This window comes from Castor canadensis, chromosome 8 (genome assembly GCF_047511655.1).
Source record: "Castor canadensis chromosome 8, mCasCan1.hap1v2, whole genome shotgun sequence".
NCBI lineage: Eukaryota > Metazoa > Chordata > Mammalia > Rodentia > Castoridae > Castor > Castor canadensis.
Window position 1 is genome coordinate 28,391,671 of NC_133393.1, and position 12,173 is coordinate 28,403,843.

A 12,173-nucleotide genomic window follows, 5' to 3' on the forward strand; every position below is an offset into this window, starting at 1 on the left:
GATTATTCTAGGCCCTGTGTCAGGGGTGAAGACACGTCTGGCCCAGGGACATCAATGATTCCCTCTTACTCTCCTAATTGAAGCTGGAAGATCCCTTGAACTTGGTTGCTCTCCTATCCATTAACAAGTATGTGATTTTTCCACTTTTTCTTCTGGAAGGGCAGCCTAAAGAAGAATGCGTTTATCTTGTACTTTGACTTGGAATGATTTTATGTGTTTTAAACATAAATACTGGGAAGGGACTAGAGAAAATAGTTAAATGCTTATTCTACTGAAATTAATATTAGGGTAGGTGACCATATTTATATTTTGACAGGAATTTAAAACTAATATACCAAGGAGAAAAACTCTAAGTTCCTAAATGCTTATGTTTTATATCATTTCAATTTAAATTAATGCTTCCATGTGAATAAGGTCAGGTAGCAATCTGGTTTCTACTTGTCATAGAGGATGTTGTTGATGTCTACTGTATAAAATCCACTTAATTCCTCGGGGGAAGCATTAAGTCTCCCCAAGCAAAAAAAAAGTGGCTATCAAACTAAGATTTTTATAGAATATATGTTTTCTACTGTGAGGGAAACAGGTGGCTTTCAGCTGGTATGTTGTTAATCTGATGGAAATGTCTGTATGTTTCATTATACAAACACATACACCTCATCAGTCAGGTATGTTTTCTCTGATTTGTGCTTTCATAAAAGTAGCATTCTTTTTCTCATTTACCAAAACAGGTTGTATTTTGTAGTAGTTAATAGAGCATGGAAGGTTAAATGGAAAGCACTACATCTTGTTCTTCTGATCCAAAACTAAATGATGGTAGAAAGGCCACTCAAGGAGTACAATCATATGAGAAAAAGAAAACAATATAAAGAGCAGGAATATCCAGATCTCAAGCCTCTTTTGACCTGGCAACTTGGAAGTTTGCTCTGAAGATAAGTTTTTGGTTTTGTGTGACTCACAGCAAGGTGTCACCACCTGCACAATGAAATTTCTGCCTCATCTCTACTCAGATCAGACCTGGCTGTCCTCATAAAAAGCATAAAGACAGGCACATTGTACTGCCACTAAGGACACCATTTCTTCTGAGAAGTATCTTTTTTTATATCATGGGCTCCCAAAGTTCATTCTTTTTTTTTTTTTTGGGTGGTTTTGCGGTCTGAACTCAGGGCCTCATACTTGCTAGGCAGGTGCTTTGCCACTTGAGCCACTCCACCAGCCCTCATTACTTCTCTGGTGAATGTGAACATCTCACCTCCTTCTAGAGCACTTTCTGTTTGGGTGCATGGGCTGGAGCTTAAAGATAAAAATTATTCTCATTGTACAGATAATGATGAGATTAAGTAACTTGCCCAAGATTACAGAGCTAAGTGGTGTGGCCTAGAAATGAAATCTGGCACTCTGACCACTATCTTTTCCTTTACAAGTAGGTTCAGTTGGGTTTGAGAAACTATCACTAATAACTAAGACCTCAGAATTTGGTTAAAAAGAAAATTTCTAGTAGAGTCAGGAGACAGAGACATATATCTCAATCAATCTTCAAAAGCTGTGAGTAGCACAGCCTTGAAGAAGAAAATCAAAACGATACCGCATAGCTCAGTGAGAAAGGACACAAGATATTGATTTGCTTGTCTCCCCCCATACTTGGAAGTCCAGGATTTAGACTTTTTATAACAGAATAACAGATTATTCGTTTTTCACCTGCTGGCTGCATCTCCAATTTTGTCTTCAGATTCTCTAGCACAGATAATGTCAATTTTAACCCCCCTCTGTATGATTCTCTTGCACCCAAATCCAAAGATCTTTGGACAGCACCGTTAGTTCCAGGATCTTTTCTTGGCTGAGAAGCTGGCTTCAGCCAGCTCTGACAATTCCTGGAGCTGCCCAGAACCTCCTGGGATCCAGGGTCTTCCTGCTTGAAATGTAGGTGAGGGTGAACATTCTAAGGTAGTCTCAATGTTTCCCAAGCATGTGCTTCTCTTCCACTTTCTCTACGTGCCAACCTTCTTGCTTGGGCATTGGGAGCCACAAGGGTCACGGTTACACCATATCTCTGCTTAGCGAACATCTTGAGCTGCAACGGCTCTGGACAAAATTTACATGATCACTTGGTTAAGGGTACAGGGGGTCAGGAAGAGTCTCGAGGTGAGAGGTCCTCTTGGAAGATAAAGATTTACTGTAACTAGAACATAGTTGTCAGGGAAGCCAGGTACTTACCTAAGCTAGAACTTAATGACAGTGGCAAACCAAGACGAACGGCTTAGGGTCAAACTGTTGCTGAGGGTGCAGAGAGTGGTCTTTGTAGGTCAGCCCATCTACTACTCCTGCAGCTACTGTAATGCGATCTCTACTGGAGGAGGGCGCTCCCTGGCAGCCCCAGCTGGGCAAAGAGAGCAGTGGGTCGCTATGTACTTCACCCTTGACTCCAGCATCTTTGTCAACCGTTCTTTAACCCCGACTCTTCACTCCAAAGCCTTAGAATGGCCGACTCTTTTCGGCCACGTAGTGAGGAGCGTTTGAGCACGGGCAAAAACTCTCTTTTCCTCTCCCTGGCAGGCCCCGCTGGCGGCTCTCTACCTCTCCTGAGCTGCCTGCGTGGTGCTCAGCCTCCTTCACAGTCCAAACCAGTCTCCGCACACCCAGTCTCCTGGAAAGCAGCAACGTCCCCATTACGTGTTTATGAGGAAACCTTGCACCCAAGAAATGTGACTCATAAAACTGTTGGGGGAAGTCGCACGTTTTGGAGCCAAGAAATTTAAGTCCTATTCTGCGTCATTTTAAACGGGCGCAGTCTGTTCCACATACTCACCAGCACTTTTCAATAACAGCCATTCTTACTGGAGTGAGGTGATTATCTCATTGTGGTTTTGATGTGCATTTCTCTGATTAGTGATGTTGAGCATTTTGTATGTCTTTTGAGAAACGTCTGTTTAGATCTAGTATTAAATCGTGTTGTTTTGTTGTTGAGTTTTGGGGGTTCTTTATATATCCTGGATACTAACCTAGTCAAGTGTAGCATTACAAATATTTTCTCCCCTTCTTTAGGTTGTCTTTTCACTCTGATGATGCCGTTTTGGTAGTACTTGTTTGAACCCAGGGCTTGCTAGGCAGGTGCTCTACCACTTGAGCATGCCTCCAGCCCATATGGTCTATTCTTAACAAAGCAACTAGACAAATAACTTTTAAAACCCAGGACACGTCATATCTTTGCTCAAAACCCTGCAACAGCTTTCAATTTTACTCACAAGAACTCAAAGTCCAAAAATTGGCCTACAAGTTCATTTCTTCATACTCTCTCCCCTAACCTCTTTGACCTCATTCCTGCTGTTTCACTGTCCTTGCCATTTCTCCAATATGACAGCACTTTTCACCTGTTGCTTCCTTTTCCTGGGATGATATTCTTAGGAAAAGGAAGGAAAAACATTGCATTTTCCCCTTTACTCATTGTGCTCTGATTAAGTAGCTTTTAAATTACATTTTAAGTAATAGAATCAGGTTATTTTATTAGACGTCTGAAAATTTAGTTTTGTGTGTATTTGTGCCAGAGAGATAGATAGAAAGAGAGAGAGAGACAGACAGACTGACTCAGTCTTGCTATATAGCACAGGCTGGCCTTGAACTTAATCCTCTTACCTCAGTCTCGAGTGCTACAATTACACACATATACCACCAGTCCTGGCTCAGGAATTATTTTTTGAAGTTAAAGTTATTTAATTCTTACCTTGAGATTCATCTCACCCCAGGCTGCCAGCCCATATGTGCTTGGTTGGTTTAGTTGTCCATTACTTTCAAGAACCCATTCAGAAAAGGTGTTACCATGATCAGGTTATGACACTGGACAGGTCCTTTAGCTCATGAGGGACAGGAATCATTGCCATGCTAGTGAAATGGACACTGCACGTATCTGTGACTTGGCAATTTTGCTTGTGAGTTTAATTCCCAGAAAACTCTCTCAAAGGTGTTCAGAGCAAGATTGTTTATAATGAGTTGATTAAAAACCCCAATGGTCTTCATTAGAGGAATGAGCTATATTATTAGTATATATTAATATAAATAGATCTCAAAAAACAAAACAATATAGAACACAAGGCCGGTTTTGTAAAATAAATATTTAAGGGTGGGTTGGGAATCAGGTAAAGAGAAAAGATTAAACTATATAAAACTGAAAGTAAGGCTGCATACAAAATCAATCTACACTGATCACCCAAGGTCATTCACTGATCAAGTCTGGGAAGAGGGCACAAACCTATGGCAAACTACTAGAAGTCTCTCTTTAGGCTGAATTGACACCAACCCATATAGACCTCTTTGAGTAGTCATTCAACAAGCATGTCTTGAAGGCCTTTACTGTATGTCATTGCTCTGTGTGTTGAGACACAAAGGTCATGGCAAATATGATCTGTTTTTGTACATATCACAGTTCACAAAGCTCATCCACCTTTTTTTTTTTTAACAAACAGGAAATTTTATGAAAACCAATTATGGATTTACAGCATTTCCCAGATCAACTAAGCATAAAAAAGTAAAAGAGTGTAGTCTGGTAGAGGTGACATACTTATTGGGTCCAAGGAATCAGTCAAAATTATTCTCAGAAAAAATAGTTTAATCATCATGAATTAAAAAAATGTAATAAATGTTTATATTATTTGAGGTTGTGATTAGACTTACTTCTATTCTCTATCTTTACAATAGGGAATGAAAAGCTGTCTCATAGTGAAATAAAGAGATCTGTCACAATAATTTAATTCAACTTTACCCATGAAGTAACATAATTGTTTTCTAATAACACCTATTTTTAATGCCATAAAATAATGCCCATTAAAGCAACCATATGCACCTGGCTTTCTCTTAATGGTGACATGTGATATTGAAAAAATCCTATAATATACACCAAATGATTATTAAAGTTCATTTTTGTTATGTATCTTCTGTTGTTTGGTTAGGAATGAGTTGATCAAAATGTTTTCCACTTGTCCCAGTCATAAGATTTATACCTAGTGTGAACTTGGATGTGTTTGACAATATCTGAACTTTGACTAAAGGCTTGCACACATTATTGAAAAGAGCTTTTCTTCACATGGAATTCCTGATGGAATCCTGATAAACCAACATTATTAAGATTCTTTGTAGTGGTCACAGCTATAGAGTTGTATTCCAGTGTGGATTTTCTGACAGATTGACTTTTAGTAAAGACCTACTCATATTCTTATATTTGTTTTCTAGTAATAAGTGCTGGCTTCCAACTGAAGGCTTTCCCTTCCACATTACATTCATTTGGTGCTATCCAGTGTGGGTTTTTTGGTGGGTGACCAAAGTTCAACCATAATGGACCCTTAACTACTCTTCACACGCGTGTTTTTCTTTTTTTCCTCCAGTGCAGATTCCCTGATGTTTAATAAAGTTATTACAGAACTTCAAGGCTTTGCCACACTCATGACATAGATAAGGCTAAAATGGACTTATATTTAATGAGACTTGAGCTCACATAGAAGGCCTCCCACATTGAAGATGTTCACAAGAGTTCTCAGATTCTGACAAGATCATTTCAGTACCCGAAGGTTTTACCACATTCTTTACTCTCATGGAACTCTTTTCTAGAATGGCCTCTCTGGTTTTTAGTGGGACTTGGGTATACACTGAAGGTCTCCCTATGCTTATAGGGATCTCCTTCAGTTTGGATATGCTTATATTTAAGTTAGAGTTTCTGTTGTGCCAGGGTTTATTAGGGAGAGAAAGTTTTGAACCAATGCCTTTTCCACTCTCTTTACATTGAGAGGTTGCTTCTTTTCTACAGTTGAAGCTGAGAATTTTGTGCAAGGGGAATGAGGAATTTTCCACTCCAGAGTACTAGCAAGACTGAATTTCACAGTGAATTCTCTAAGGTGTCTCAGGTCACTTTATCAGCATTATTCTCCTTAGCTTAGGCAATGTCTGATGTGGTAACTCAAAGGGGGTTGCTTGGGTAAATTATTTAGGCTTATTCAATGTGGGGCTGCTGACAAATGCTCCTATTTAGTCCCCTGGGAATCTTCTTGGACTTCTTCTGGAAACTTTGAAACACTCTTTAAGGCCAGGAGTCACTATCTGAAAGAACAGGTGAAACACAAAATCAGCATCTTTTTCCTAAAGGCAGAAAGGGGGATTCAAATGTAACATACATGAGAGTAGCCTACAGAGAGAACCAATTGAAATACCTCTCTTTATATGTGACAGCGCATTAATTTACCCTCTTATCTTTAGTAGTTTCTTTCTTTCTTTTTTTTTTTTTTGTTTTAGGTTTTTTTGAGATACGGTCTTGTTATGTAGCCCAGGTTGGCCTCAAACTCACAATCCTCTTACTTATACCTCCCATCACAGACATGGACCACCACACCTGGCCCTTATTTCTGCTGTTTTGGGTTTATTTTCCTGTTCATTTTCTTTAACATTCTCAAAATAGATGCTTAAAACATTACTGTTCTTTTTTCTTTGAGTTTTGCTAATTTCTAAATATAGCACCTGAATTTTTAAATGAAATAATGTACCTAAACAGATAGAAAAAGTACCTGGAACAGAATAATCCTCAATAAATGGTAGGTAATATTACTATTCGTAGTAATAAAGCAGAAGAAATAAGATAGGGACTAGGGCGGAGATTCAATACTTATTCAAGATCATCTGTGAATGTAATAATATAGAGAGCAGATGAAAGAAAAGGTTATCATATCAACAAGACATTTTATTATGTATTGAAGAGATTATAAAAACCTCACAGCTGGAAGAGATATCAGCAAGTATTTGGTCTGTCTCCTGTACTTTTTATAGAAATTAAGGCCCAGTTAGGTGATTTTGTCTTAATTGCCAGAAAACTTCAAATCAATTGTTGTTGATATGAATTTCAGTCAATTTCAGGGTCAGAAAGGAGAGACATTTATGTTCTACAGGCTGGATGGTGGTTATCCAAAAAGTTATGTCCAAGCTCTAAGCCCCATAACCTGTGAATGTGACCTTATATGAAAAAAGAATCTTTGCAGATGTAATTAAGTTTGCAATCTCAAAATGAGATCCTGAATTATCCAGGTCCTATGTCTAGTGATGAAGATTCTTATAAAAGAAGAGAAGACAGAGAAGAGGCAAGGGCCAGTATGAAGACAGAAGCAGAGATTTGGGTGGTGTGGCAATAATCCAAAGAATTATTATAAACTGGAAGAGGCCAGGAAGGATTCTCCCCTAGAGTCTTCAAAGGGATTGTAGACCTGCCAACATATTGATTTCAGACTTGGCCTCCAGAATAAAGTAAGAATACATTTCTTTTTGTTTTATGACACTAAGTTTATGGTTAATTTGTTACAGCATCCCTAGAACACTAAAATACCATCTGAAGAGATTAAACAAGATGACACTACCTTCTTGCTTCAGCTCTCCTACTATAAACAAGTGTCCTTTTGAGGCATAACTGGTACCTTTTTCTGTTGTGGGTGATTCTACTATTTAAAATGATTCACAAGTGTGGTGCTGAAGTGTGGTTTAGTGTTCCTATACACAGACTGTGTTGTACCTTACAGAGAAAATATGTTAGATATGCTTCATTCATGGATAAGCTATAGTGCTGTTGGCTATGAATATAATATTAATGAATGAACAATTCAATACATCCAGAAAAACAAAGAGGAAATTTGTCCATCTGCACATGAAACCTGGAAAGTGCTCAAGTAATATAGTGAGTGATGAAGCTATAGCAGAGTGACTAAATTTGTGGATGCATAACATGAATACTGATTTATTTTTTAAAAAAAGTATAGTGGGCAGCATTATTTTGAGGCAGCAGAGCTTATTTGAAAAGACAAAGAAATTTATGGTCAGAAAAATGTTAAAACCTCAGCTAGTGCTGACTGGTTCATACATCATTCTAATTAACAGTAGAAAATGTTAAGTTTGAAGGCAAGGCAGGTTCTACAGATCAAGAGGCTATGGAAACATTTAAAAAATATTTGCTCATTGTTATACAAGAAAAGAGTTATGTGCAAGAGGTGGTCTTCAACACTGATGTGACTGGCTTATTTTACAAGGATGCTGGCAAACAGATGTATACAATACATATGACATCTTGATTGGTGAAAACGCTGCAAAAGGATCATAGGAATCTAACCCAGTATTTCCTTTAGGAACAATAGTTGGATATTAGTTAACGCACTGTTTTCAGCAACTTTATAGAACACAACTTCTGTGACTAATGAGAATCAACTACATTTGACAAAAACCAGATCCATTAGAAGGACAGATTCTAAGAATAAAAAATGGGAAAATGACTTATTTTGAGCTTAAGGAACTGGCAGATCTCAGAAACTATTTCTCCTCTACTGAATGTGTAGCCCAAGAAGTGAATGGTCAGCCTACATTTGGAATCACCAGCTCTCAGAAATGTTGGCAATATGTATGGGAGATGGCTAATGTCAAGATGGATCACTGAGAGGGGAACCTACAACTGAAGATATCTACAGCTGCATGTCTTCCAGACAAGGTTACCAATTATCACTTCTTTCTACTATGGTACTAGCAGTTATTCTAGTGTAATAAAGCAAAGGGGAAAAATATAAAGATTGAAAAGGAGAAATACTATTGTCATTATTTGTAAGTGGTATATAAAAAAAAACCAAAATATCTACATATAAATTATTAGAGTGCTGGATACAAAGTCAATATTTAAAAATAAACAGAAAGTGAAATTTAAAAATGACTACCCTAACAATTACATGGAAAAATATTAAATGCTTAGGAATAAATCTAACAAAGATATTGACGTCCTCTGCACAGAAAACAATAAAATACTGTTGGGAAAAGTATTAAAAAATCCTAAAGAAATAAAAGGCCATGTTTATGGATTAGAGGACTCACAAAAATGTTGATTTTCCAGATTAATATATAAATCTAATATAATCCCAATACAAATCCCAAATACCCTTTTTACGAATAAGTAACTTGATAATTGATTCTAAAATTTAGAATGTGAAGGGCCAAGAACTGCTATGACACTTTTGAAGTAGGAGACAGGTTAGTGTCAAGAGCTGATCTGGAGAGAGCTGAGCTGTCAGGAGTTAAAGTGGTAACATAAAATGGATCTATCTATTCCATTCGCCTAGTCCCCAAATGGACTCTGAATCTTCTAGGAATAGGGTGCTGTTTCCATTTATTTTTGTATTCCTAGAACCTAGTATAAGGCCCAACCTGAAGGAAATAATTTGAGCTCACAAGGAATAATTATGTACATGCCCTGAACTGCTCACAGTAAACCCCTCAGTAAAAAAAATTTCTTGAGGTGGAAGCTGGTGGCTTGTGCCTAAAATCCCAGCTACCTGGGAGCGGAGATTGAGAGGACTGTGGTTTGAGGACAGACTGGGAAAATAGTTCTTGAGACCCCATCTCCAAAATGACCAGAGCAAAATGGACTGGAGTTATTGTTCAAGTGGTAAAGTGCAAAGCCCTGAGTTCAAACCCCAGTCTAACAACAACAACCAAAGAAAGAAAGAAAAGAAAAGAAATTTCTCTTTCCAAAATATTTGCTCCCTTGAAGTCTTCAGAATACTTACCATTCATGCTTAATATTCACAGTTGTGGTTTGGGGTGGGATATGGCATTACTTCAATGCTGATCCTCACAAGATATTCTCCTCCCAAAAGACTCGATATGCAAACCTCCATCCTAGGAACAAACCAAATAGCAGGGGTCAGAAAGATAAACACCAAACAACAACAAACAAACAAAAAGGAGTGATAGCACATTTAAAAACCCCACACCTTCCTTCAATTGCCAAAGGAAGGAAGCAGAACACAGGAATTTACACAGCAAAGAGAACTTTTTGGGGTTTGCTGAGTCTCTTCACTTCTGTCTCTAAGTGTGTGCTTTATTTTCTCTAACATGCTCCATGTCTTGAGAGAGGTTCTATCTCTTTAAATTGAGAAAGCATTTGCCTAGCATGCATGAGGTCCTGGGCTTAATCACCAACATTGCAATAAAACCCTCAAAAATCCTGAATTACAGAACCATGACCTTCTCTGCCTTCAACCGTCATATCCAGACCTACCATTACTTGGGGAAGAGTAGTAGGCACTACCACAATGCCAGAGATTTTATAACATACTTTTTCACATGCATCTGTGACCTCAGTGCTTATTGGTTACATGTTGACTCAGAGCTTCATGGAGCCCAGTGTGTCTGACAGCTGGCCTACCTGATGTGCTAACAGAATTCAGGAAAACTGTGAATTCCTTTGCATCTCAGAGCTCTCTTCTAAAAATGAACATCATTTCACTTACCCAGACAGTGTTCCTTCTACCTGTTTGAAATGTGGCCCAAAGCAATCTGCAATTTCTATCAACTGGTATTAATCTTGGATCTCATGAGTTAAGTTTCGGGGATCAAAAGAATTTCAGGTCTGTTAACTAAGAGTGAGAAATTTATTAAAATAGAAAAGTAATAATAAAGTAATTTTGAGTCTAGATTCCTCTCCCGAGTTTCACATGTGCATATAGAGGGTGTGGGGATTAAGCTATGGCCTGGTGGACAGCTCTACTGGGATTCCTACAGATAAAACAAAAATATTTTGTAAATTGAATGCTCATTAACTGTCTACTGCTTCTCAAACCTGGGCTCTTCTGGTTGATATTAGGTATTACATTAGGTTATATTAGTAAATTATATAAACTCTTCGAGTTATCTTAAAACCAATGCTAACCCCAAATCAAATTCCCCAAGCTTGACCAATTCTCTCTTATCTATGAGCCTTTGCATATGCCACACCACACTTAAGAGAAACACTAAATGCAAGGTCAGAAGTTATAAGTTCCTTCCAAGAAACTCCTCAGGAGATTGTCATTTTGGCTCAGGAATCTCAGTCAAGTTCAGGGACTCACTTGATCAGAAAGTCAAAAGACACAAGTTTTTTTGACTAAGCAAGAACAACTATGAAGAATTACGGATTTCTACTTAAAGATATAATCTACCTCCTGTCAAGAGGTCACTAATGAAGCTTATCATCACTGGTACAATAAAGCAAAGCAAGATCAATAGAGATACATGGTCCCTCTCTCATCAACCAACATTGCTTTCAGTTTCAAAATTTATTGTTTCGTCTCTGAAAATGGTATCAAAAATGACAAAAAGCTTGCATGTAATAAACATGTCTAAATTATTAAAGTTTGTTCTTACTAAAGCAACACAATGTCCACTATGAAATATGATTTTTAAATGGTTTTACCTTATGGATTGTAAAACTGCATTCTATGAAGGAGATATGATTTTACAGCCTTAAACACTGTGCTGATGGAACCGCTTTTAGTGACTTCTTGCTCCTCCAATATTCCAAGAGAGGAAGTGTCAATTAAGATACTAATTTTTTTTTTAATCATACTGTTCTTTTGATGCAACAAAAGGCCTCTGGAGTATCTTCACCACATGCATCAGTTATGACACTTTCCTTTGGCATGTATTTTCTGGTGTTTAGTAAGATTAGAGCTCCCTCGGAAAGCTTTTCCACACTCATCACACTCATATGGTTTTTCTCCAGTATGGATTCTCTGGTGGTGAATAAGGGTTGAGATCTGACTGAATGCTTTTCCACACTCTCCACACTCATAGGGCTTTTCTCCAGAGTGAATCCTCTGGTGATTAATAAGGGCTGAGTTCACATAGAAGGCTTTCCCACACTCCTTACATTCATATGGCTTCTCTCCTGTGTGGATCCTCTGATGTTTGATGAGGGCTGAGCTCACACTGAAAGCTTTTCCACACTCACCACACTCATATGGTTTTTCTCCAGTATGGATTCTCTGATGCTTAATAAGGTCTGAGCTCACGCTAAATGCTCTGCCGCACTCATTGCAGTCATAGGGCTTCTCTCCATTGTGGATTCTCTGGTGTACAATCAGGTGTGCCCTCACACTGAAGGCTTTCTGACATTCGTTACAAGTATAGGGCTTCTCCCCAGTATGGATTCTTTCGTGCACAGTGAGGGTTGAGCGAACACTGAAGGCTTTTCCACAGTGATCACACTCATAAGGTTTCTCTCCAGTGTGAATTCTCCGGTGTCGGACAAGGCCTGAGCTCTGGGCAAATTTTTTTCCACATTCACTGCATTTATACCGTCTTTCTTCTGTGGCCCTGCCTTCATGCTTTTTTAACTGGTTCATATACTGTGAGACTTT

General features: G+C 38.2%; 1 protein-coding gene across 1 annotated transcript in view; it reads right to left on the minus strand.

Annotated features, from left to right (window-relative positions):
• Positions 1-4,085: 4,085 nt before the first annotated feature.
• Zkscan8 (zinc finger with KRAB and SCAN domains 8) overlaps positions 4,086-12,173 on the minus strand; it is a 46,825-nt gene continuing 38,737 nt past the window's right edge. The window contains exons 7-9 of the mRNA XM_020177019.2: positions 11,228-12,114; positions 9,561-9,672; positions 4,086-6,078 (exon numbers count right to left, since the gene is read on the minus strand). Coding sequence (XP_020032608.2) covers positions 11,430-12,114 — 685 coding nt within the window. The 3' untranslated portion in view covers positions 4,086-6,078; positions 9,561-9,672; positions 11,228-11,429. The remainder of the gene's footprint in view (positions 6,079-9,560; positions 9,673-11,227; positions 12,115-12,173) is intronic.